Source organism: Ambystoma mexicanum, chromosome 1p (assembly GCF_040938575.1).
Source record: "Ambystoma mexicanum isolate Mex_15411 chromosome 1p, UKY_AmexF1_1, whole genome shotgun sequence".
Taxonomy (NCBI): domain Eukaryota; kingdom Metazoa; phylum Chordata; class Amphibia; order Caudata; family Ambystomatidae; genus Ambystoma; species Ambystoma mexicanum.
In genome coordinates this window covers 1,481,994,641-1,482,022,355 of record NC_090921.1, presented here as the reverse complement: position 1 = coordinate 1,482,022,355, position 27,715 = coordinate 1,481,994,641, and the positions used below count along the sequence as shown (strand labels likewise).

Sequence of the window (27,715 nt, the reverse complement as noted above, 5' to 3'; positions counted from 1 at the left end):
GTTAGATCCTTTTTGGGTACAAGGAAGTACACTGAATAAATACCTTCCGTTACCTGAGATAGAGGCACGACCTCTATGGCTCCTTTTTTCATCAGTTGTTGTACTTCTTGGAGAAGGATGGCAAGATGTTCCGGTGTCATGCGACGTCCCCTCGGGGGTCTGTAGGATGGGCAACTGTTGAATTCGATACAGTATCCGTGGGCTACGGTGGAAAGTACCCAACGGTCTGACGTTATCTCCTCCCATGCAGGAAGAAAGGATGTTATCCGGCCCCCGACCGGTGTTGCATGGGAGGGGACGCGAATCTTCGCGTCACTTGGAGTTGTTGGGGGCTTGGGAGCCTCTGGGGGTGGATCCCCGACCTCTCCCTTTACCCCGGCGTTGGCCTCTTTGGCTGTACTGCCCACTATTGGTCTGGTAATTGGTGGCAGGGTATTGTTGATGCTGACTTTGTTGTTGTTGTTGGCGTTGGCCACGAAAAAAGCGTTTGTTGCCATAGCCGCGTCTGGCAGTGGGCTTAGAGATTTGGTCAAGAGTCTTGATAGTATCGAACTCTTTTTTAGCCATCTCTAGAGCTTCATCCACCGCTTTTCCGAAGAGGTTAGAGTCTTCCACAGGTTTATTTATTAAAGACGCCTGTGTCTCCGGTTTAAACCCTGAGTTGCGCAGCCATACATGGCGTTTTAGGAGTATTCCCTGCACCAGGGAACGTCCCGCTGTTTCTGCCGCGTCCAGAGAGTTCTTTACAATGCTCTGGTTCACCTGGGTTCCTTCGCCAATAGTTGAAAGTAGGCGTGTACGTAAAGGCTCCGGTGCTTCCTCGGCGTCCTTGCGCAGTTTGGCCCACTGCGCGTCTGCATAGCTAGCAAGCAAAGAATTGTTGTTCGCAATTCTTGCTGAGAAGGCAGCCGAGGAAGTTACTCTTTTTGCAAGGGCATATAGCCTTTTGCCCTCCTTGTCAGGGGGTGCCTCACTGGTGGAAAGTGGTACCCCTGCCCTCTTTCTAGTATTAGATACTACTAGGGAATCCGGAATGGAATGTCCCCTAATGTAGAGCGGGTCTGAGGGAGAAGGAGTGAAAAGTTTTTCAATTCTCGGATTGACCCCTCTGATCAATGCGGGAGTGGCCAGCGAAGGGAAGATTCTTCTCTTCACTGAAGCTAGGAGGGGAATGGTTTGGCTGACCGGGGGTTTCTCTTTAATTACTTTTTCCACAAAGTGTAATTCTGGAGAGAGCTCCCCAGTGTCCAGTTCGAAATGTGCTGCTGCTCTGCGCAACAGTGCATTGAAAGTGGGCTGATCGTCAATTGGAGACGTATTCCTAACCGGTGAATTGTCAGGAGGATTTAGGTTTAGGACATCAGTGTCGGAATATACTGATGGGGATTGCCAGGGGTGCGAAGGTCCTTCTTCAGTGTCTTCTCGGAAGCCTTCTTCTATAATGTCTGGCCTGTCTCCCAGACATTCCTCCTGGTTCTGTCCTTCTTCATCGTCCATGAAAACATCCTCCTCCTCCAAGTATTCTTCCTCCCCAGTGAGGTCGTATACGTTATGGAAGTCTGAGGCTGTGTCCACCTGGGGATCGACTAGCCTCGGATTTTTGGCCCTGGGATCCTCCTAAGGCCCTTCTCTAGTCCTCTTGGGAGTTTGAGAGGTCTGGGTATTCATAAACCTTTCCATCCTCTCCATACAGAGGTGGAGTCTTTCCATGGTTTCATGGGGTACCCCAGAGCGGTCTGGCGGGGGAAAAATAGAGTCATCTAGCTGGAAATGGCTCGACCTCTCCCAAAGCGTCGAGGAAAGTGTCCCGTCGCCCTCCGAAAAACCTTCAGGTGTGCTGGGTGACCCCCCGACTGAAGGGGGTAGTCCCTGCCTTTCTTCGGGCTTTTTCGGCGTGTCTTTCGACTTATGCGTAGCGCTCGACGTGTTCTTCGGTGTACGCTTCTGGGCGTCGGCTACAGCGATCCTCGCCAAGCTTTCGGCGACTCGTTTGTCGGCGACTCGTTTGTCGGCGGAAGCTTGCGTTTTCGACGCTATGGGTGTCGAACGCTCTACGGCGGTATGCGCCTTCTGTTGATGCGCGCCCGCCGATGGTTTGGGGGCGGCGCCCTTATTTGCCGAAAGCCCAGTCGCTGGTCGCGGCTGCGGTTGCGAGAGGGGCTTCGAACCCGAACGGTCCGAGGAGGCCGCCGGTGGAACCTGCGTCTCCTTGGGCGCCGAAGCTCTTTTCGTCTTAGACGAAGAAGAGCCGTGGGTTGTGTGCTTATGTGAGTCTTTGTGTGCGTCAGTGTCGCCGGGGTGTTCATCCCCATAAGCAGGGCGTGAGCCGAGCCCGTCGGGGCCGGGGACAGACGACAAAGCACGCAAGCGGTCCTTAGAGGGGGTTTCGACTTCCGTAGCGGAGGTCGTGTTATCGCGTTCCTCGTCACTGTCGGTGGTAGCAGCGGCGGGTGAACCTTCGGCCTTCGACATCGCGTAGGCCGCCCACCTTTTAACCCTACGGTCTTTTAGAGTTTTAGGCTTAAGAAGCCGACAAGCCGCGCAACCTTCCTCCTTGTGATCGAGGGGCAAGCAGCGGTTACACCGTGAATGCTTGTCCTTCCAAGTGAATTTGCCTTTGCAAAGCGGGCAAAACCTAAAGGGTGTCCTCTCCATAGCCGAGGCAATAAATCGCGATAAGCACCCCAAGGGAAAGGAAGGGGAAAGGGAAAGGCATTCTCAGAAAAGACCCAGAGATGTCCCACGACCCCACTCTCCCTACTGTATATGGCCTGCGAGGCCAGGCCACGTGTTCGGCAGCGCCGAAGGATTTCCTCCGCTCGACCCTCCGTCGAAGATTTTGCTCGGCGGAGAACAGCTTACAACTGCGTCGAGGGAGGGATTATTAATATTATGTGAAAAAACGACCAAAGGTCGAGGAGTTGCAATGTCTCTCGAGGAGCTCCGCGTGAAGGCGACCAGAAGCTGGGCGGAAAAAAACAATCTGAGGGACCTAGACGCGTGAGGGATTGTGGGTACAACGCACGTCACTATAGGGATAGTGTTTCAGACACGCCTTGTCGACGTCCCCTTTTCGACTACGAAAAACAAAATGCAATACTCCGCAGTGACCACTGGATGTCGGACCTATGCACAGCATGTGATTCTAAGCAGATTAACAAACATCAGAAATATAGAGAGAGAGTGTTTTTTTATCTGTCTCTGTGTGTGTGTCTGTCTGTGGGGGGGGTGTCTGGGTGAAGGTTTGAGTGTGGCGCGCTTCTGTGAGTGAGTGCCACCCTGAAACTACTGTACTCTGCGCCCTTTGCAGCAACGGCACCTCTGGCTCCTGCCTGCCCCGGCTCCTGCAAGACACTCTGAAGTTGCTTACATAAGTCTGCCCCCTACCTTCCTGTCCACTGACTCTGTTCCAGCCCATCCTGCCCTACCTGCACCAGCTGTCTCTAACTGCTCCTAAGTGACCTGTACCCACTCCGAAATGGGCCTGATGTGCACAGCCTTCAGTGCCTAGCTGCCATATGCATGACCCATTCCATGCCAGCACTACCAAGAGCAGGACTGGGATTGTCACCAGGATGAATGGGATAGATTATACGACTGTCAAACAATATTCTGAAAGAGCTGAAGATATGAAGCAAGCAAAGGATTTCCTAGCCTAGACCTTGTCTTGCCACCAGACCAGAGAAGCTGATGTCCTGAATTATCTCTCTGATCAGGCTCAGCCCCAGGACCGGGATAGTGATGTGTCCTCCGATGAGTAAAGCACATAGACCAGAATAGTGGCACCCATGTGCTTTATTGCAGCCCCAAAGAAGTTCACTATGGCTGCAGTGCACCAGTTATGGTCACCAGCACAAGTGATGAGCTAAGATGGCATGGTCTGGAAGGAAACTGGATACCTGACCTCAGCAGGGACCCCAAATCCCTAATGCTGCACATTTAGGGGGCCTCCTTGATGCCCTGTTGCTGACTCAGAAAGCATCAGCCATGCACTGCAAGGCACACCAGACTGGTACATAATGGCAAGTAAAAGGAAATGATATGGCAGACAAAGCAACTAAATAGGCGTGACAGACCATCCCCGACGTTCCTCAGATTATCGCCCTTGTATTACCGTCCCAACCGATGCCCGACCCAGAGACGGAGACAGACATTGCCCCACTGCTCCACACGCGAAGCCCTTGAGCCAGAGAAAGGGAAAGAGAAGGGTTGTAACCAGGATTCAGAAGGGGTTTGGTATAGTCTAGATGGGAACTCGTTGCTCCAGCATTTGTTCAGGAATACTTGATCTGCCTTGCACATAACACTGCACACATAGGAGGAGATGACCCGTTATATCAGAACATGACCAGTTATATCAGAAGCACATGGTTTGTCCTCGGGTTGGGAGAAAGAAAGTGATTTGTTCAGCCATGCCACATTTGTCAGTGACACAATGTATGGAAAGCGGTTCAGATAGCATCAGGTTCTGCCCATGTTCCACCGCCGGCACCATGTTTCGAAATCCAACAATACTTTGTTCACATGCCAACAGTGGAAAGCAAAGGTAGATCCTGGTGATTGTCGACATGTAGATTGGGTACATAGAAGCATTTCCATGCATTCATGATGATGCCATCAGTGTAGCAATAACATTCCTACAAGACATTTGTCCTAGATGAGGTGTGGCTTCTGTTATCTCTAGCAATAGAGGAGCACATTTTAATAAGCAGGTTATTACGCTGATGTGTGAGGCCTTAGGCATTGATCAGAAACTGCATGTCATCTACCGGACCCAGAGTTCAGGAAAGGTGGAGAGATAAAATGGGGATCTGAAGATAAGCTAGCGAATATTTTTACCCAGTCAGGTCTCAGTTGGTCAGATGCACTGCCTCTTGCCTTGAAGTACACAAGAGGAATGCTGAGTCGATATGCAGGTCTCTCTCCCTTTGAAATCATCATGGCAAGTCCAGCTGCAGTAGTGCTCACAGTCAATAGGTTATCACTGGCTATAATAAAATTGTTCTTGCTTATTTTAAACACTTGACATTGATCATGAAGAAATTACATTCACAGGTCGGTGAAGCTCAGCCTGTCTAGGTCAGAAGAAATTGCAAGACGTTCAAGCAGGAGATCAGCTGTACTTGAAAGACTTCACACGTGACTCCTTCCTGAAACCCTGCTGGAAAGGACCTTCCACTGTCTTCCTCAAAACAGGCCCTGTTCTCAAAGTACTGGGTGGTAAGACTTGTGTAAATGCATCACATGATAAAAAGGGGAGGTCTGCCCCAGAACCTGCATGTGATCCAGTTTAACTGCCTTCTGAGATGTTTGGTCCATGTATCCCTGCACCCTGCCCTGAAAGGTCAAGGTCTGGAACACTGCGAACCCATATACAACCACTGGCCAATATAAAGCTACTGTGCCAGAGACCCTGGCCCTGCTCTGAAAGATTGAACTGTGCCTTGAACCAGAACCGTCCCGACGCACATACCGGCTCTGAAAATTGCACTGTGCTGTGACCCTGTGCAGGTCCAGTCTCTGAAATTGCTCTGAAAATTGGACTTTGTTCTGAACTTAAAATTGGCCTGAATTCAAAGTTGAACTTGCCGCGAACCTGAAGCCATTTTGGCCAACTGTACTGGCTCTAAAAGTGAAAATTGCTCAGAGAAACTGAATGGTGCCCTGCATCCGCATTGGTCCTGAAACTGGAGCATCATTAACTCAATATTGTTCTCTGAAAACTGGTTAATTGAAACTTATTTGATCACTGAAATTGAACTGCTCTGAATTCTGAATAGTAGGAAGAATTGGAAGAGTAAAGAGTAAAAACTGGTTCACTGTCCAGAGAGATTTGTGCCACCATACCACTGCAAGAAGCACCACTGCACAGTTACACTGCGGAACTGAGTGCCAGAGCACCACTGCAAGCAAAGGGGAAGAATGTTTGCTCAACACACAGGCTTGCTCTTCCTGTGCCTGGCCATCACTCCTATGCTAAAGGTATCTGCCAGCTACCAAGAGAAAAACCTTTGTGCAAACCTGTTAGCTCACAGCACAAGAACTGAACTAGACCAACTGCTGGGTCTGTGTGAACACACAGACCCACCACAGCAAAGAATTCCAGTTCCAGGCAGTGCCTGCCAATGTGTCACTGCTCATGCAGGCTTCCAGTGAACCTGTGCTTGTCCTCATCTCATTCCTAGTATGTTTTACCCAGCAAGGAGAAGAAGGTGCCAAGAACATTGGCAACGCCAAGCAGTGCCACTCCACTGTGCACTGGCGCCAAGAACACTATGATCTTCAGGGTGACTATAAGGAAGGAGGATTGGTGGTCCCATGCCGGACTGTCAGAGAAAGACACTCCTGATGACAGCCCAACTGTCACCAGCAACCCCCTTGTGAGCTTTTCTACTCTCCATCAGCACTGAACCTCTTGCTACTGCAGCATCGAGAGACTGCCTATGCATGCATGCAGCATCCATCCCACTCCCTCCCCCCTGCCCCTCTCCCCCTACCACTCCCTCTCCCTCTCTCCCTCCCAACTCCAGTAATCACCTCAGTCTCACTGCTCCACGTGCGCCCGGAGTAACCCAGTGCGCCCTGAGAATACTGACACCTTGAGACCTCAGTGCACCCTGAAACTGTGTACCCCGAATGCCTTGTGCACGCTGAGACCACATCCGTTCTGAGATCCAGCATACCCTGAGACGGTGGTTATCCTGAAATCTCCTGTTTGTAACGTGAGATCACCTGAATAAACCTGAGACCGTAACTGACCCATATACATGGACTCAGTGCTTCCTTCTCGCACACTCCTGGCTGGAGGGCAGGAGACTCAGGAACACAACAAAACAGAATATTATCTGCGACCAGGATACTGTGGCATGGTCCCTGTCTCCAATCACGGCTGGCGTATTTCCAAGACCACACACAGCACACCGCTACATAACCTCTAGACCATTGCATGTTGGCTAGAATGTTCCATTATGCATCATTAATACAAATGTTCAACTTGTTTCTAATATAAGCACTACTACATTTATCAGAGGGAATTGAAGCAAAAGTAGATCTGCTATTGATCACACAATGTTGGAAAAGTGTGAATGTTGGTATTAAAGCTTAGCTGACTCTACAGTCACAGACACAGCCAGTAGGGTACAGCACTCCCCCTTCACACTTTAAATCAAGGGGAAGCAGGCATTTTTATTCAATCCGTAAATCATGGGCAGGCAATTTCCAGTCTTCTGTCTGGTGTGGCACCCTCCACCCATAACTGTAACCTTCACTTAAAATGCCTTTTCAGATTAACACAGTCTCCCACCTTCACAACCTTTGCTGGTTATCTGTAAACCAGGGCATATGTTCTGGTCCAATTTCCTATGTACACCATATCCCTTAAAGCTCCCCCCACCCCCGATCACTTTCTCTTCCTGGGTTGGGTATTCATGTACCCACCACCCCTACTAAGACAGAAAAGATCACACTGATTTCAAGGTGAGGTGCAAATGGGAGAGGGACCTGGGGGGAATAGAAGACAAAGCCGGGATGGGTGTCCTGGGGTTTCCTAGGGAAGCAAGCATTCCCAGTAAATGGAGACTCATCCAATACAAAACATTGCATAGGACATATTACACCTGGGCTCGCTTAAGTGGGATGAGGCGTGCGGAGGACCCAAACTGCTTGAGATGTGGGGTAGAAGAGTAGACCGTCCTTCATACTATCTGGAGTGGCTCCATGATTAGGTCCTTTTGGGGAGCGGTCAGACAAACTCACCGGGATACTGGGGAGGCCGCTGCCAGACTGCCTCAAGTTCTGTCTGTTGCATGTGTGGGGGGATAGAGACTATACCTACAGGGAGCAGTGTCTGATTAAAACAGCGTTGATGGTGGCTAAAAGAGAGCTAGCGAGGGGGCGGTGTTGTAGCCCCAAGAATCTCCACCTTGCGAGAAGGAATGGACTACTGCTGTGACCTAGAAGTCCGAGTGTATAGAGATAAGGGATGCCGCCAGAAAAACAGCCAAATATGGGATAAATGGCAAGAGGCGAACTGAGGGATGTTCATCAAGGAGGAGTTTCCCGTAGTGGGAGTTTCCCATAATGGCAGGTGTGGGTGGGGGTAATGGGGGAAGGTGGTGGATTTGGATCTGGCCGGGGTGGTTTACTCAGGAATAATAATGAGGGGGGGGGAGGGACTGTGGCTGGGGGACACTCGAGATAAGGCATGTTGATTCTCTGTGCATTTCTGTGACTTGTTTGGTACCTGTTTGTTTAAAAAAAAAACTCAATAAACATTGCTAATAAAAAATAAAAACGTTTCATTGGCAGTTTATGCCTGCTGAAGCTTGATTGTGGCAGCCTTGTACTACAAGTCCTCTCACTCATAATGTGCATAGGTGACTGTAGGTGTGCTCCCCCTCCCCCCCAAACTCCATGTTAACTGTGACCTCTCAGGCACTGGCTCTATGACACTTGTAGCTTTTTCCACCTGCCACGACTCAGTGAAATAAATGCACCAGTGACAGGCATGCCTGTCTGCACTTTGCCTAACAATTTCATACCAGAACAATTAAGCTGGCCAACTCTTGTATGCCTAGTGCTATGACTGCCTTGATGTGACTTTCATGCAGCAAAAGCACCACAGAAATGAGTATTAACACAAAACAAGTACACCACCTCAGCATGTACGTTTTAGAGGACTAAATCGGACAATACTCCCTACACTCATCTATTCATGCTTCCCTGTAAACCCCTTGTCCAACTTGCTTGTAATTAGAGCATATTGCATAAACGATGACTGAATAATTGAATACTACCACTGCATCAATTTAAAAAGTGTTCAGTGATCAGAGAACTGGCGCGGCAAGGAAATCAGGTGTGGGATTTAAAAATAAAATGACATTTTATGCCACATTCTGAACTATGGGGAAAAAAACATCCGAAAAGAGCATGACGTTATTCAAACAAACAATTTCAAGAAAACTACATGTAACAGGAAACCTTTACGTTTTGTTACATTTTCAACGACCAAGTGAGCTTTTCAATGTACACTGCTCTGCGTCTCCACCCCTCTCTTGTGAAGTTTACAACTCACAATCCTTTAAAATGTCTCATCTCTGACATTGCAATTCAGCTATATCTGCGTCTCCCTCCTCCTTCAAAGCTTCTCTTCCACTTGACTGCCATACCCCTCCCACTGGCTTAGGCTGTCTCTGATGATTAACAAGCAGTATATGTACTGCATGTTGTTCCCGGTCAATACTGGCCATCCCTAGGTAGCACATTCCGTATTAAAGGACACTCGGTTGTGCTGGTTGGTTTCCATATGGCTTGATGAACTTGGCATATTTCTTTATTTGCTTCCAGTTCCTCACTACCGTCCCCTTAATTTATGGCAAAATCTGAAACAATCAAGTAATCTACTGTCAACGTTTTGGCAAAACTCCACCATCAAGCTGCTTTCTACTCGAAGAACAAACTTCTCACCTCAATGATATCTGCATTGGTCCTGCTTTCATGGGGCTCATTGTACTCTGTGTACTTCAGGAGAACTTTGTCCATGTCAGTGCTAGCATACTGGAACAGCTTGTTTGAGTGGTTGAAGATGATTAGAGCAATCTCACAGTCACAGAGTACGCTCAGTTCATAAGCCTTCTTCATTAAGCCAAATTTTCGCTTTGTAAACGTAACCTGTAATTAAACCAAAAAAGCACATTTGAGAAACCAATGTCAATGATGTGGGAATCATAGGCTACTTGTACTTGTCAAATATTTTCCATAGGTCGCAAGATGAAGACTGTGATAAAGGTGTACCTTAAAGTCTAAAAGCATATTGCTTTGAAATTGGAAAGGTTATGCAGCCGGGTTGTAGAACATTAAACATTTTAGCTGATAATGGGCCAGATGTGGATACTGATGTGGTAGGGCTAAATCCCCTCAAATAAAAATGAAGTATCAACTCCTTAATGAGACAGTTTGGCTTTTGCAATAGGGATAAGCTTTGCAACGACAACCCCTTTGTGAAAGTCACTATGTTGCTTTGCTAGTGGGGATGATGGGGTATATTGGAAAGTTGCACTACAACTACATTCCCGTTTTTACCCATAATTCCTAATCAGGTGTGGGCTGCTTCCATTGCGTGTCATATCTATATGTTATGCCTGTCTGCACTTTGCCCAACATTTCCATCAACCCACATTTCCTTAAGGGTGCAGGCTTCACCTTAGTGGTTAAATGTTCCCTCACATCTGTCACAAGAGCATGAGGGGGCTCAATCAGCAACCTCAATATCCCCTACTGCACATTCCCTATGTCACCACCACCCCTATATCTGGAGGGAGTTCCGCTTTAAACAGAGGATCGCCTGCCTAGGCCGCTGGTGCTGAAATTGCAGTGCTGCAAGTGACCAACTGTTACTGTGCTCACCTGGTAAATGCTGCAATAACCTGAAAACTAGACAGAATCCCAAACTGCTAAAACATACAGCAATCAACACAGACACCAACTGTTTTGCTACAGCAAGTATAGGGACAATATGGCCAGTTGAGCACAATATGCCTTAGAGAATTTGGTATGTATTTTGCATCTGTATGACTGCACGACCATAATAAATTACCTATTCATCAAAATTAGCGAAAACTAAATCTGTTGCTTTAACTCCATCAGAGCAAAAGACTAAAGTACATTGTTGTATGGTAGATTACCATCAGTGAAAAACAATGTATTTGATGTTTGGCTAAAGGTTCTCTCTTTCACCGACACCGATGAAAGACGTACTAAACGTGAAACTTTCACAATAACTACATACAAATAAACCCAGACAGCCATCAGAAAAGCAAGAGAAATGTACAAGGAGAAGGAATTAAAACTGCCATGATCTAAGGAACACTTCAGAAGCTTCCAAACCTTAGTATACAGTCGTGCCTTTAGCACACTAAAAATGTAATAGTAAGATTACAACATAAATCACATTGGTAATAATCAAATGCAAAAGTATAAACACACATAACTAGTCTGCTCTAACATTAAATAGCTTTAAAGGGATACTCTAGTAAAAAAATTTATTTCAAAAATAGATAGGCCACATTAAAAAAAAAATACTAGCATCCTCCGTTTTAAAACTTCCTATGTAAAATTTTGAGCTATTCAAGCTCAAAATTCGAAAAAGCAAGCACCGGGGGGCTGCCATTTTGTGAAATGGAGGCCCTCCTGTGCTGGCTTTTGCGGCACTAATGAAGGAAAAGCCAGCCAGCTGTAGTAAACAAAGTCTACCGCTGGGTGGCTTTCCCTTCATTAGTGCCGGGACTCGGAGGTCGCAGACCGGAGACCAGAGCAGGAAAGCTGCAGCTGAATCTCGGTAAGTGTTATTTATTTTTTTTACAAAAAATAAGCACTAGCTGCGTTTTTTTTTCTAAGTTTTCCGGGCTAGAGGAGCCCGGAAAACTTAGAAATAAAACCGCAGCTTTAAAAACGTTGTATTTATGTTTGCGGTTGCTTTTGAAGCGACCGCAAACATAAATACAACTTTATTGTGTTGGAAAACGCTGCGGTTTTAAAACCGCAGCGTTTTCCAACACAACCGCGTGTGTTTCTGCCTGCTGTGGCTATCACTTTGGGTCTCCGGTGCTCCCAGGAGCACCGGAGACGCAAAGTGAAAGCCACAGCAGGCAGAAACACACGCGGTTATGTTTACATGCCGCGTAGTGTTTCTACCTGCAGCTGATTTCCCATTTGGGGCTCTCGGGCTGCCCGTGGGGAGCCCGAGAGCCCCAAATGGGAAATGCTACGTTGTCTGCCTGAATCTTCTTTTCCATTTGGGGCTCTCGGGCTCCCCGTGGGGAGCCCGAGAGCCCCAAATGGAAAAGCAGATTCAGGCAGACACAACGCGGTTGTTTTCTGCAATGCCGCGTTGTGTCTGCCTGAATCTGCTTTTCCATTTGGGGCTCTCGGGTTCCCCGTGGGGAGCCCGAGAGCCCCAAATGGAAAAGCAGATTCAGGCAGACACAACACGGTTGTTTTCTGCAATGCCGTGTTGTGTCTGCCTGAATCTGCTTTTCCATTTGGGGCTCTCGGGCTCCGGGAGCCCGAGAGCCCCAAATGGAAAAGCAGATTCAGGCAGACACAACACGGTTGTGTTGGAAAACGCTGCGCTTTTAAAACCGCAGCGTTTTCCAACACAATAACGTTGTATTTATGTTTGCGGTCGCTTCAAAAGCGACCGCAAACATAAATACAACGTTTTCAAAGCTGCGGTTTTATTTCTAAGTTTTCCGGGCTCCTCCAGCCCGGAAAACTTAGAAAAAAAACCGCAGCTAGTGCTTATTTTTTGTAAAAAAAATAAATAGCACCTACCGAGATTCAGCTGCAGCTTTCCTGCTCTGGTCTCCGGTCCGCGTCCTCCGAGTCCCGGCACTAATGAAGGGAAAGCCACCCAGCGGTAGACTTTGTTTACTACAGCTGGCTGGCTTTTCCTTCATTAGTGCCGCAAAAGCCAGCACAGGAAGGCCTCCATTTCACAAAATGGCGGCGCCCTTGTGCTTGCTTTTGAGCTTAAATATCTCAAAATTTTACATAGGAAGTTTTAAAACTGAGGATGCTAGTATTTTTTTTTTAATGTGGCCTATCTATTTTTGAAATAAAATGTTTTACTAGAGTATCCCTTTAATTGTATGGACTGTAGTTAGATTTAAAATGTATATGATGATTTAGAACGTTCTCGTATCATCTGCGTGCCAACCACCGAATAGTAGAGAGGTTTGTAGATGATTTAATTTGATATGTTTAACAGTTCTTAAAGAGTACACCTGCCACTGCCAATGCAGCATCATGACAATAGGAGTTACACAGGCATAGCACAGGCGTTACTTTGAGCAGGGAAGAACAGTTAGCAGGAAAAAAGTGCGTTTTCTGCAGTCTTCGAACTGTTTCCAGTCTTATTATACAATTTTGCAGCATATATAAGGAAGGCTGGTCCCCCTTTCTGCCTTTTTTGTACCACGAATGAACAAAAGCTGGGTGCTAGCAGAATGCAGTGTATATTTTGGGACATATCTATCAAAGCAGAGGCAATACAGCCATCGTGTGTGAATGGCTCGTTCACTGGCAGCCAGTGTAAACGACAGAGGGCATCAGATATACTGTAACATTTTCTCAAACTTAATATAAGGCAAGCTGCCAAGTTCTGAACACTTTGCAGTCGGGTTATTTAGTATTCTGGAAGACCTAGTAAGGTGCTATTTGTCTAAACAAGATGAGGCAGAATTAATGAGAGGCCAGCCTGAACCCCATAAAGGTCACTTAAACAATCATTGGAAAAGCAAACTATTTTGGCTTTTGTATAGGCATGGGATGGGTATTCCCCAGGCACTACCATAATGGTATTACTACCTGCCCATAAGGTGGCAACAGCTGCAAAGTGCGATTAACTGGGCAAATGACAGCAGTGCCTGGAGGAAAATGCCCATCTAATACAAGAGCCAAAACTGAAGGCTTTCCATTGTTTTATTTTTTTAACAGGACTTCCGTTCAAGGACATCAAGCAGCTAAAGGTGCACTCGTTAAAACATTTTTATTACAATAGTATCCGAGTTACAACTTCAGTTAAGCTTTCAAATAACGAATGTCTGTGCAGCACAGATCTCCGAATTCCCCACCCGCCGAGTCCCACACCCCTCTTGCAGACCCACCCATTACATTTGTTTTCTCTCTGCAACCCCATTGCCTTAAATAACCGGGAGGTTTCACCCCCATAAGCCCTTTTCATTCCACTCTCCGAATGACCCCTTAACCTCTGCATCTAATGGCCCCAGTCCGGAGCCCCAGCCCAACTCATGCACGCTCACCAGCACAAAGACTGCCCAGATATTCCCTTAACCCCACTCTCAACACACCCCATAACTTCCTTACCTGTTCATCCTCACCACACTTTGCTCCAATTCCCTGCTTTGCAGAGCGAACATAGAAAATGGAGAACACTATTGCCAGTCCTGTGTTTAGTGCCCAGGGCAATCATGGTCCAAGAATGCGGTGAAGCCATCGTCGAAGATGGGTACATGTGAAATAACAGTAGCGGGCACTTACAGCACAATGTTTGATGTTACTGCTTGAAAAAAGCTAGCGTAAAGAGATTCCCGGAAGAAGAGTTTTGTATGTGGAGGGCAGGTACTGGGTGGAAATGACCCTAGGGATTAGCATGGCCATGTCTGGGTGGGTGGGTAAATAACAAAACCACACCTTAAGCTGTGTGTTCTCCTCACATGATATGATATGGCATTTATAACTCGCCTGTACATAAGTGTTTCTAAGCGCGAAAGGACAAGGAGGGGTAAACATAGGGAGGGCAAAACCACGATCTTACTAGGCCCTGCGTCATTCAGATCAGGGAAGTGGAAGGGGAGAAGTGCTGAGGGAGGGAGAAGTGCATGTAATAAGAGTGCAGCCAACTGGTGGCTCATAAGTGCAGAGAGAAGGGACTCTAGGGTTGCAGATACAGACCCCAAGTGCTAGGGGAGCTTGGAGGCAGTGTGAAGTGCAACTGGACATGTAGGACCCTGGGCCCAGGTTCAGAGGGTAGCCAGGTGACCAGTACATGGAGCAGCTGGGACATCAGCAGGGGAGAGGAAGAGAGAAGGGGAACAGGAAGGTCTTGTGTTACATCCAGAACCAGAGGTAGTTCTGCTCAAGTTTGAGAGAGGCAGGGAGGATGTTCCAGAGAGAGAGAGGCCCCAGCCGAAGATAGAGATCTGCCCCAACCCTGTGCTTGGAAAAGCAACTGACCCGCAGAGAGTTGGAGGTGGATGAGCGGAGAGCTTGATAAGGGAGATGTTTATGAAGAGAGGTTTGGAGGTAGTGCGGTCCCAGGCCCAGAACGCCTTGTGGACGATGCAGAGGGTCTTGAACTTGATCCTTGCCACTACTGGGAGCCAATGAAGAGATTTCAGAGCTGGAGAGATACAATCCCTGGCCTTGAGGTCAAGGACAAGTCTCACAGTCCTGTTCTAGATAGGTTGTAGAGGTCGGAGACAGCGAGCTTCTGGGGGAAAAGTGAGGAAAGGAAGAATACATCTGAAGAGGTGCAGCTGATAGTTTGACTTCTTATAGACGTCAGAGATGTGAGGAGAAAAGAAGAGGGTGGGGTCGAAGATGACCCCAAGGTTCTTAGCCTCACAGGTAGGAGCAGGAAGAGGGCCCAGAGGGGGGTGGGGGGGGGGGAAAGAGAGAGAGAGAGAGAGAGAGAGAGAGAGAGAGAGAGAGAGAGAGAGAGAGAGAGAGAGAGAGAGAACTGGTGTTCCGATGAGGAGTATCTCAGTCTTACTGGCATTAAGGCAGAGATCTTTGGCGGCACACCATTCCTGAAATGTGGTCAGACAATCTGGAATGAGAGAAGGAGAAGAGGTGGCTGAGGGGAGCCTGAAGGCGAGCTATGTGTCATCCGCATAGATGGAGAAGAAGGAAGCGATGTAGTGGGCAAGAAGGTATTGGTTGAACAGCCAGGGAGAGAGGTTAGACCCCTGAGGAACACCACAGGTAGCGAGAGAGGATAGAAAAGACCCCAATTGGACCTGAGAGGGTCGGTCAGTGAGAAAGGATGTCAGCCAGGCCACAGCGTGATCAGTGATATCCAGGGTATCATGGAGACGACTGTGCAGGATGGCATAGTTGACCGTATCAAAGGCAGAAGAAAGATTGAGGAGAATGAGGACAGAAGGAAGGTTAGAATCAAGGTTGGAGAGCAGGCCTTCACGGGTGTTCAGGAGAGCAGTTTCTGTACTTCTGGCAGCTCTGAAGCCAGACTGGTGGTCGTGGAGACAACCAACAGATTCAGTGTGACGATTAAGCTGGGAGATGGCCTGCTTTTCCAAGAGGTTGCCCCGGGAACGAGGGATGGAGATCAGGCGATAGTGAGCTGGAGCGGAAGGATCGGCAGAGGGCTTCTTTAGCAAGGGGTGCACAAGGGAGCGCTTAAGTGGGGAGGGGAAGGTTCCAATAGCAAGTAGTTATTGCAGAGATCAGCCAAGGCTGGAGCAAGGGTGTCAATGTGGTCCTTGATGGTCCTGGATGAACAGGGGAGAACCTGTTTTGACAAGACTTGCATAGATCAGACTTGTCTAGAATAATCATCAGGGGTGAACAAGGGAAAGGAAGGGAAGGGATGAGGCGAGATGGCAACAGGCTGGCCAGGAATAGAGGAGAAGAGCAAGAGGTTGGACAGGATGTACTGCATTTTAGTGATGAAATGAGAAACTGAGGCCGTGCAGAGGGCGTTGGAGGGAACAGGAGAAGTAGAGACTGCAACAGGATTGGCCATCCCAACTCCCTCCAATCGGAACTCCAATGCAAACGTTTCTGCTTTAGCGCCACCTAATAGCCAAAACTAAACAGGGAACAGTTGTTTGGTCATCCTCTGATTGAAGGAGTGTGAGAAAAATGGATAATTTATAGAAATGTCAGCATCAATCAGTATACCTAGATTTTATGCAGTGATTTGAAGCTGAGGGAGAGAGGCTAATAATTGCAGTCAGGTTTTCACTGGACCACCTAGATATCTAGGCTTTTACCACCACAATTTCTGTATCATCCAAATACATTTTTTGTCATCATTTTTGGAAATCCAGTCATTAATGGTTTAAAGACCCTATGCAAACACAGGAAATGTGTTGTCCAAAGCCAGAAAGAAATCTGAATAACAGTGGTTATGAGCTTAGATATACACTGAGATACCCATGGCATGTATCATTTTCATCAGAGGCAACATATATATACTGAATAAGATTACTGAAAAGGCAGAGCCCTGTGGAACTCTACAGGTCAAAGGGATGGATCTAGACACAAAAGGAAGTAGAGAAACCGCCTGAACAGGATTCATTAGAAAAGATTCAACCCGTTAGAGTACCGTTTTTGTTACTCCAATATGTCTAAAGCGGGAATGGAGAATACAATGGCTGATCATGCCCAAGGCCACAGAGAGGTCCTGTATCCCTGTTTCTTCTTTGTCTCCCCCCTCTGTTCAGATCATCTTAAGTAACCCCATATTTTGTACTATGATGGGGGCAAAGCCTGCCTAAGTATCCAGTATTATTTTAGTTCCTAAAAAGGCTTGTAGTTAGTGAACATCAACTTAAATATTTTTACTGGATATGGTAGATTTGAAATTGATTAAAAGATGGCCATATTTTCAGGATTTGCTCGTGGCTTTTTCAAAGTAGATTTATGTACAGTGCTATGTTGCTGCTAAGCTATGTTAAATCTTTATGAATCCCTTTCATACATAAAAGGCACCTCATACCTCCTTAGCCAACCATAAAAGGCTATTGAAGATGTTTAGTATCTTCAACGCAACAACTGGATCAATCGTTAATGCCTTATAAAATGCTGAAAGGGCCAGGCTTATGCAGAGTGTGAACATTTGCTTACATATCTACAGTGCAGTAGGTCTTCAAGTCCAATGGCTCAAACTTTTCAAGTGTAGGACTACAAAATAGATTCTCCTGACCAATGACTGCAAAACAGTGTTAAAGTCATGTGCCTAAGTGTATCAGACAAATAGGTGACTATATGCAACCAAGCTCTTCAGAGTGTTTTACCATCAGCTAAAAGGCAGCATGGTTTCTGACCTTGGAGAGGAGACTAAAGAGGTCTTAGTTTGGGGATTGGCCTTAAGAAGATTATGCAAATGCCTTAATTTGGATTTCAGAATTTCTTTTTTTAATAAATGACTCTCTTTGATCAAATTAGATTTAGGTTGCCATCTATTGTCATTTCCTTTCCATTTTTGTCTGTGCTTTGTGGCTTTTGTGAACTCGGGTGTTTTGGAGTTATGGAAAAATGTGTCCATTATTGTGTCTTTCAAAGGTACCAAAGTATCAAGATAGGGAGTTATCCAGTTAGTCAGATTCTCATTAGCTGTGTTAATGTTCATATCCTGCACAAGGTGAAAATCATTTTTATTAAAGACACTGTACAAAGCTATTAGTCCAGTATAAAAGGATCTGTGCCAGAGGAAACCACAGAACTCTACTGTGCAATGTAGATATGATTATTGATCTTTACCTCAAATATATAAACATTCCAAATCAAATGTCAGATATAAATGGATATGGGGCACAAGGAAGTAAAGTGAATTAGCCATTGAGAACAGTTAAAATTGCAGCGCATATGTTCAATGTTTTTTATGTAGGGCCAGCATGCTAAAGTAAGATGTTGAAATCGGAACGCAACATAAGGAACATGAAGGATAATTGTAAACATAATGTATACCGTAACGGAAAACAGAAAAGATCTCAGGTTGTAGAATGAAACAGCAATAGTTCTATTACTTGCAGATTATTTCTTATAGCCGTATGTTTTGATATTTAGCCACTCCTAATCCATTCACATTTGGCATACAAGAGAACTTGGATGCAGGAAGGAAAAGGATTCTGCACATGTTTACTTACGGTCGTCCATTGAAGGAGTCCAAACTCAAACCCAGGTCATCCGAAAACACATCCACCAACGTAGTCACTAGACCACATCTCCACCCCACAGGTAGGGGGTTAGCTGACCCGAGAGAAAACTGTTTTTCCCAGCCAGCTAATAGGATATATGATATATGGCATAACGCGCCTGTGTTTCTAGGCGCAAAGGTGTGTTTTGGACGGGCAGTGTCAGTCGTGCATGCCTGACATTTGTCTGAAGGTACACAGCCCTATCAGTCTTTTCATATGGTCCAGTCTGCCTACGCCTTGAGTGTAAAGTCTAGTCAGCAATCGAAACCGTAGTGAAATGATGCTTGGGTAATTATATAGTTTATTTGCATTTCAGTGGCAGCACCAAACTAATTCACATTAATACATCAATGCCTGAGATTCGTAGAAGTAACCCAGATTCCAGAATGATGCCAAGCTGGTTCCATAAACTGTTTATTTACATTTAGTCAGTGCTTAAAGTAGGACTGGAAATCGAGGGGGCCTAGTTAGGGGCTGTGGCCAAAGGACACACCCCTAACGAGAGCCACCCCTCGTTTAAGGGCGGGTGGGCAGCGCCTGGTAAAAGTTGGAGCTGGGGCACACTGGCATTATTACCTTTGATGCAGCCATCCCCTACTTTTAAACAAAAGAAGGGGCAGGGCGCACCAAAAGGTGTGACACCAGTGTGCTCCAGCTCGCACGCAGTCCTTTCATTCAAGGAGCCCGCTTTAACCATGGGCTCCTTGAATGAAAGTTCTGCCTGCTGCTGGTGACTATGCACTTGAAACAATAGGAGTGCTGGAAGGCCCAGTCTCTCCTTTTGTTCTGAGTAACTAGTCATCACCCAGCATCATGCTTAGTTACTCTAAACAAAAGGAGAGATGAACAGTCCAGCCCTCCTCATGTTTCGAGTACATAGACATCAAGCAGCCTGCACTGCACGGTTATGCCAACTGCTTGGAGTTGTCAGCACTTCGGTTTAGAAAAAAGAAAAGGCGATGCCTTTTCTTTTTTCTAAACCGAAGTGCTGAAGCATGCAGGCAGCTCGTGTAACCGTGCAGCCTCTACACGGGCTGTCTGAGGTGTCGGCTTGCTAGGGCTAGTCGGGTGTGGGCCACTGCAGGGCCCTAGCTCGGGAGCACTTTCTGGAGACTGTCAGGGCCCAGCCCCGGCTGGCCCCTGCCCACTTAAAGCCCTGCGTTTAGTGCATGTATACCATCACTTTGGCATATAAGGGAACTAGTGTAAAGGAGATGAAAATAGATATTATGGGTCACAAAACTGGCCAAATGGGAAGCCTAATTAGAATAACGGTCACATTAGTCCACAGTCAACTAAGTTATCGCTATACCACATCCACTTCTTACAAGTCAGGAAGCCTCTTCCTGGGAATATAACAGAAAATCATCATGTCACAGATTTAAAGATATGGCACACTCCTGACCAGGACTCTTTCTACTGGCCAGGGTTGTGGCATGCAATAAATACACTTAAGTTTATTACATTCAGATTCTATTTTTGAGAAGGCAGCCACCCCGTCTCACACCCCTCCCCCCCGTAACGTACTCCCCGTGTCGCAATGGACCATGAACAGGGCCAGTGTGTAATAATGAAATATTTAGTTATTTTTAAATTCAAATGAAAATCAAACGGATTCAATTTAGGGCAGCAATCACCAGTGTGGTGATTATTACACAGCAAAATGAATGATAAGATACCCTTAATTTAACTTTCTAACATCAGACACATCAGGGCAAACATGAAAGAAAGCAGGGTCGCTTAATAATACTTTTAATTGGCACCACTGTTATGCATTCACGCTGCAACCCTCCCTCAAACCCCTGCAAAACCAGCTTTGTGTGAATAGAGAGGAGTAGTAAGGAGTCAGATATACTAGACAAAAATCGGGTTGAAAATCCGACCTGCCACCTCTGAATGGGAGGCCAAAATCGGATTGAACTCCATTGAAAAATTAGCAAAATGGCACTCAGAATTACTGAATAGTTATTTTACATGTGCGGTTGAATGAACATAACAGGAACGATACTAAAGTGAAAGGGTGACTCTGGATTGACAGCATGGAATTCTTTATAGGATGGAAAAATCTGATTTTTAAACGGGAAACACTTTCATAGGCAAACTCGGTTTTGTTAGAAAATTGATATAGTCTACTGCAGCTATATTTTAGTGGCTATATATTTAAAGAAAGACAAGGTACGCAAGGAGGTTAATTTGCAAGGGTACCCTATTCACGCTGCGTTCATCTCTATGGGAAATTTATTAATTTATTCCAAATAGTACTAGGGACTTACACAACAGACAAATGATTTGGAAAGAATTGCACTAACACATGGAGACTAACAGATTATTCTAAGGACAGGATACACACAGGATTCTGACAATTTAAGAAGTTACTAAGGTACTTATAGGATTTTTTTCAAATACATTTTTATTGGCATTTTTAAACAGGTAACATTGACAAAAAGTCGTCCACCCTTCCATCGACCCTCCCCCACACCCCATTCCCATCTCTCCATCCCCTGATCCAAGAGCAGTCCTTGCTTGGTTCTGTGACGTCTAGACCGGGCGCTACTGCTGTAATGTTCTTGCTGGCCTTCTCCCCTGGGAGAGCTAAAGTGTTACTCCCACTATGCTCGCCCCTCACAGATCAGTCTCATATTGCGACTCAATAATTCCCAGAAGTACCATGGTCTTAGGGCACCAGACCCGGCGAGCTCCACCTTTTAGATAAGACAGAAGGTTGGACTAGTCAAAAATGAACCTCAAGTGTTCTCCTTGGATTGAGTAAGTGAGCCATTCCATGGCTATCCATTCATGTTCCTGAGGGGGTTCTTTCGATTTCCATTTACGTGCCAGAACCAAGGCTGCCAACATCATCATCATCATCATAACGTATAACTTTCGGCCTGACTTAGTAGTAATGCTTTGCAGGACCCCATTTAGCCCCATCAACTCTAGGCCTCTGTTCCCCTCTCTCCACCCATGTGATCCCCAGGACTTGGGTAACTGCCCGCTGGATTTGTTTCCAGTACTGATCAATTTTTGGACATTCCCACCAGATGTGAGCCCATGCACCCACTCCTCTTCACTCCCTCCAGCAGAGCCGCCATGTATTAGTGTAGATTTAGTTTAGCCTGATCGGGATTAGGTGCCACTGGAGCATCAGTTTCAGCCACATCTCTCTAATTTGGATCGATCTTGTTAGCTTGGGGATCTGTTCCCACAGCTTTTCCTATTCCGATTCCCCTATCGCGCATCCTGTGTCCTCTTCCCATTTCTTCATTTAATTTCTGCTCGGCAGAACTTCATCCTGCTTGATGTGTTTGTATATGGACGCCAGCAGCCCCCTGTCACCCGGATCCTTGTCTAGGTACTTTTTGATGGGGGTAAGCGGGCGGGACCCTACCTGCTTTACTGATGGGTGAGGGAGACAGTGCCTCAGCTGGACATAGGAAAACCTCTGCTTCTCCCATATATTGAAGTCTTTTTTGCACTGCTCAAATTGTTTGTTTGACCTTTTCTCTGTCGAACATGTCTCGTATCATATGGCATCCCCTTGGTGCCAGGGATCAAAATCCGATGCTTTTCTGTGTCCTGGGGTGAACTGCAGATTGCCAAGCAGGGGAGGGCCCCTTGGAAGGCAGCCAACGCGAGTTACTCGTACGCAGCAAGGATTGCAACTATGGGATTAAACCCAGGAATTCAGCCCAATCTAAACAGATATGAATAGGAGATAACCTCGAATAGGATGATTATTTTGATGCACAGTCATTGTAGAAGAAGAATAGCCCAGATTTGAAAAAGGCTCAGGAGTGCCGAAACACGTGTTACCAATCAATGGGCACCACAAGGCAATAAAATAACGCAATCACATAATTTGGCGCAGAGTCCTGGATTTCCTTTCTTTGTATTACCTTATCCCTAAGTACTTTATGGATTTGTCAACCCATCTATATTTATAGACCCTTCTGAGCTCTTGCTCTGCACTCTCTGGAAGAGTGAGGGAGAGAACTTCAGATTTGTGCGTGTTCATTTTAGACCTTCCACCTGGCCGAAACAGTCCAGTTCCCTGCCCACTGCCCACAGAGAGGTCACGGGATGGGTCAATGACAGCAACAGGTCATCTGCAAAGGCAGCCACATTGTGGACGCGACCTCCAAATGGTATCCCCTTTATATCTTTGGCCGCCCTTGTAGCTGCTAGGAATGGTTCCGGTGAAGAGCATACAGAAGGGGGGACATTGGGCAGCCCCGTTTTGTGCCTCTTCCTACCGGAATCAGGCCAGAGATTTGTCAGTTAATTGCTAGTCGAATGAGCAGGATTTGGTAGTTGGCCTTGACAAAGTCGATGTAGTTGGGTCCAAAGCCCATCTTGGTCATGGTGGCGAAGAGAAAGCTCCACTTGACCTGATCAAATGCCTTCTCTGCGTCGTTTGCTAGCAGGAGGGCCGGTATTTTTCTTTTCTGGGTCTTTTCGACAAGATGCGCTATTCATCTTACATTGTCTGGTGTTTGTCTGCCATAAATCCTGACTGGTCTGGCTGTATTATTTTGGGAAGAATCGTGTCGAGCCGTGTAGCTAGAATTTTGGTATGTATTTTGGTGTCAACATTTATTAAGGCTATGGGCCGGTTGGACCCACATTCAGTCAGGTCTTTGCCCTTCTTAGTATCACCTTTGCCTCCTCCATTGTTTTGGGAAGGGCCTTGGTGGTTCCGATCTGGTTAAGTAGGGAATTAGGACTTCCTTGTGTACTTTGTAAAATTCAGCTACAAAACCGTCTGGGCCCGGGGATTTGTTAAGAGGTAGGTTGTTAATTACCCTTCTGACCTCGTCAGTTGTTATCTCGCCTTCCAAGAGCTCCCTATCCTCCGTCGAAATCTTTTGGGGGTCGATTTTGTCTAGATAGGCCATCTGCTCAGAGACAGACAAATTATTTTCACTGTAGAGTGTAGTGTAGAATTTAAGAAATTCCCTTTCTATGTCTTTGTTGTTGGTGCACATTCGGCCTCCCGCCCCCTTGAGTTTTAGGATGGTTTTGTCGCCTACTTCTTTCCTTAGCATTCTTGCCAAAAGGCGGTCAGATTTATTGGCTTTGATATAGAATCTTTGGCGTAAACTCCGCTGCCCTCGTCTGAATGAGATTCAACTGCCCTCTTAATGCCCTGTATTTTCTTAACAGCTGCTGTCTGTTTGGAGCTCATCTGGGCCATTATGGCTTTGAGTTTGCCTACTAGTTGTTGCTCTGCCAGCCTCAGCTCTCGATCTCTTCTAGCCTTGATAGCTATGACTCTCCCTCTAATTGTGGCTTTGAGGGCATCCCACCATACTTGCGGCGCCGAGTCGTCCCACTTGTTATGTTTAGTGAAGTCCGTTACCTCTCCCTCCATCTCCCAGGCAAGCGGTGGGTCTTTAAAAAGGAAACCGGATATCTCCACCTCCACAGGCCCGGGGGTCCTCAGGTCTGTTTAAAGATAGGGTTAATGGAGCGTGATCAGAGAGAGTGATTGCCCCTATTGCAATGTCCGTTACTCTGCCTACCAGGGGTTTTGACATCCATATGTAGTCAATACGTGAATGTGGCCTATGTGCGTGCAAATAAGGAACAAGTTACTTACCTGTAACTGTTGTTCTCCAGCATGGGTCTGGCATGGATTCACATGCTCATGAATATTCCCCGTCGTCAGGCTGGGAATCCTCGGTAAAGAAAAATCAGTATCAGTTTCGTTTCTGATCTGTCTTTCGTAGTAGTAACCAATCACTGATCTCTGCGTCATACTGACCACAGCCAATGACTGCCATCTCCCTAAGCCCCGCCTCTGGCAGCCATCTTCAAATTTGGTAGCACGTGAAGTGGCAGTAGGACCAAGTGAGGAGCCGCATAGGGGTAGGCGGGAGGGTTCGCATGTGAATCCATGCCAGACCCATGCCGGAGAACAACAGTTACAGGTAAGTAACTTGTTCCTTCTCCAGCATGGGGTCTGGCATGGATTCACATGCTCATGAATATAAGAATACATAGCAGTACACACATGCACAACCACGGGAGGTGGCAAAAGGCTCAACATTAAGCAATACAACAACTCAACATTAAGCATCTCTTACCTCCTCACCAGGCTCACCTTAAGCGAACAGGTTGCGCAGCACTGCTTGGCCGACCCTGGACTCCTCCTTGGAATCCCGATCGACGCAGTAGAATCTCGTGAAGGTGTGCGTCGACCTCCACGTAGCAGCCCTGCAGATGTCCAGCAGGGGCACACCAGATAGGAACGCCGTAGTAGCAGCGATCGCTCTGGTCGAATGGGCTCCTGGACGGCCTGGCAGCGGCCAGTTAGCCAACCGGTGGCAGTGCATGATGCAGCCGGAGAGCCATCTGGAAATAGAAGACTTCAAGAGAGCCTTCCCTTGATTCACAGGTCCAAAGTTCACAAACAGCTGTGATGTCCTCCGAAAACTCTTAGTGCGGTCCACGTAGAACTTCAGCGCTCTAGCCACATCCAGCGAGTGCAAAGTCCTCTCGGCCGGCGACGAAGGAGACGGGAAGAAAACAGGTAACACCAGGGGCTCGTTAAGATGGAAGTCCGACGGCACCTTGGGCATAAAGGAGGGGTGCGTCCTAAGCACCACCCTCGAGGCATGGAAAGTCAAGTACGGTGCTTTGCAGGATAGGGCCTGGATCTCTCCCACTCGTCGTGCAGAGGTAATGGCCACCAGGAATGCAGTCTTCCACGACACAAACTTCATCGGTGTGGAGTGCATCGGCTCGAATGGGGGCCCCATGAGCCTGGTCAGCACCACGTTAAGTTCCCACGCCGGGGCCTTCACCGGCAGGAACGACCGGAACAGTCCTTTCATAAACTCTTTTACCAGTCGATGGGACCACAGGGACGTCCGTCCTGTGGTTCTGGTATATCTGGAGATCGCCGCCAGATGAATCTTAATGGAGGCATGGGCTAGCCCAGCCTTTGCCAGCGATAGCAGGTACGGCAGCACTTGAGGGGCCGTAATCCGTAGGGGGTTGATCTTCTGTGCTCGGCACCAGATAGAGAACCTCTTCCACTTGTGACCGTAGCATTTGAGAGTCGAGGACGCCCTGGCCTTTGCAAGAACCTCTCTGCAGTCGGCCGGTATATCGTACCCTCCAAACTCTAGCGCTGCAGGAGCCAAGCCTGCAGGTTCAGCGACGCCGGGTCGTGGTGGAAGATGGCGCCTCCTTCTCTGGAGAGAAGATCCGCGTCCGCCGACAGCTTGATGGATGGGGACGTTGACAAGTCCAGAAGGTCCGGGAACCAGATCTGCCTCGGCCACGCCGGTGCGACGAGGATCATCCTGCACCGGGACCTCTTGAGCCGGTTGATGAGTCGAAGCAGCAACGGCAACGGAGGAAACGCATACAGGTATAGGCCGTCCCAGGGGAACGAGAACGCATCGCCCATGCTTCTCGGCTGGGGAAACCTGCTGGCTAACCTCTTGCACTTCGAGTTCGTCGCTGTTGCGAACAGGTCGATTTGGGGTTTGCCCCATCGTCGGAAGAGTTGATCCACCTGATCCTGGCGCAGCTCCCACTCGTGACACGCGCGCAGCTCCCTGCTGAGCGAGTCGGCGATGGTGTTTCTTTATCCTGCCAGGTGTAAGGGAACCAGGAACATCCCCTGGGCGACCGCCCAGTGCACAGATCCTGTGCCTCCTTGGATAGGGCTGGGGATCTGGTGCCTCCCTGCTTCTGTATGTAAAACATTGTCGTGGTGTTGTCCGTGAAGATCCGCACCACCTTGCCCTTGAGCGACGGGAGGAACGATTTGAGAGCCCAGAACACGGCTCGGAGTTCCAGGATGTTGATGTGCAGGAGCTTCTCCTCCGGGAGCCAGAGGCCTCTTGCGTGGAGATCTCTAGTGTGGGCGCCCCAACCTTCCAGGGAAGCGTCCGTCGTCACCGTCTCCTGGTATGCCGGCATCTGAAAGTCCTTGCCCGCCGTGAGGTGCGCTCGAACGCCCCACCACTGAATCGCCTGCCGGAACACCTCGTTGAGGGGGACCCTGTCTTCGAAGGTGCCCGTCGCCTGCATCCAACAGGCGTCGAGAAATTCTTGAAGAGGGCGCATCCGTAGTCTGCAGAGGCGCACCAGGTAGATGCAAGAGGACATCATCCCCAGGAGGGACTTGATGGACCTCACCCTGGCCACGTCCGTGGCTAGCAGGCGCTGCACTTTGCCCAGAATGGTCTTCGTCCGTTCTTCCGACGGTACCGCCAGGCACCTCACTGTATCGAGCTTCGCTCCCAGAAACAGGGCCACCTGCGATGGCACCAGGTGGGACTTTGGGTAATTTATGGCGAATCCCAGGTCTGAGTAGCTGGACGGTCCTCGCAGTGTGTTCGACGGCGAGTTCCCTCGTCCTTGAGCCAGTCGTCTAGGTAGGCGTGAATCCCTTGCAGGCGCAGCCGCGCCGCCACAGGTGCTAGGCACTTGGTAAAGACCCTGGGGGCCGACTTCAATCCGAACGGCAGTGCTCTGAATTGGTAGTGGCGTCCCTGGACGACGAACCTGAGGAACTTTCGGTGACTTTTGAGGATGGGAACGTGGAAGTATGCATCCTCCAGGTCCAGCAACGATAGAAAGTCGCCATCCTCCAGCTGTCCCAGCACCTGCTGGAGGGTGACCATCCTGAACTTTTGTGACCTGATGTATTTGCTCAAACGACGAAGGTCCAGGATGGGGCGCCAGCCGCCCGTCTTCTTCCTGACGAGGAAGTACCTTGAGTACACCCCGGAGCCCCGGAGCCTCTTCGGGACGAGCTCGATGGCGCCTTTCCTGAGCATCGCCCGTACTTCCAACAGCAGTTGCGGGATGTGATTTTCCTTCCTGGCCACAGGTGGAACGTGAGGGCATTTCTTCAGGAATTCGATAGAGTGTCCTCTTGCCAGGGTATCCAGCACCCAACGGTCGGTGGAGTTGGACTTCCACACGCCGACGAACTTCGTCAGCCGGCCTCCCACCGGGGTGCTTCGGATGGGGCCCGAGGCCACGGCCAGTTCAGTCCTGCTTGGAGGTGGTGGCCTTGCCGCCCTGGCCACCTTGCCGACGGCGGCGAGGCGCTCCCTGCTTGCCGCGACCCCTGTAGGCCTCCTGAGACGAGGAGCGTGCCGCATGGCGGTAGGACGAGCCACCGCTGGATCCCTTGGAGGCCCCCTGTCTGCCTCCAGAGCTCCGAAAGGGCCGTCGTTGCTGAAGGGCTCCTAGGGCGCGGGCAGTCTCCGTGTCCGTCTTTATGG

The 27,715-nt window shown here is 48.1% G+C and overlaps 1 protein-coding gene across 10 annotated transcripts in view; it reads right to left on the bottom strand.

Moving 5' to 3' along the window:
* Positions 1 to 27,715, bottom strand: part of MEF2D (myocyte enhancer factor 2D) — a 1,898,135-nt gene that overhangs the window by 888,568 nt on the left and 981,852 nt on the right. For all 10 annotated transcript variants that reach the window (XM_069607157.1, XM_069607149.1, XM_069607151.1 and 7 more), the window contains one exon: positions 9,466 to 9,669. In XM_069607157.1, the coding sequence (XP_069463258.1) occupies positions 9,466 to 9,669 (204 nt within the window). The remainder of the gene's footprint in view (positions 1 to 9,465; positions 9,670 to 27,715) is intronic.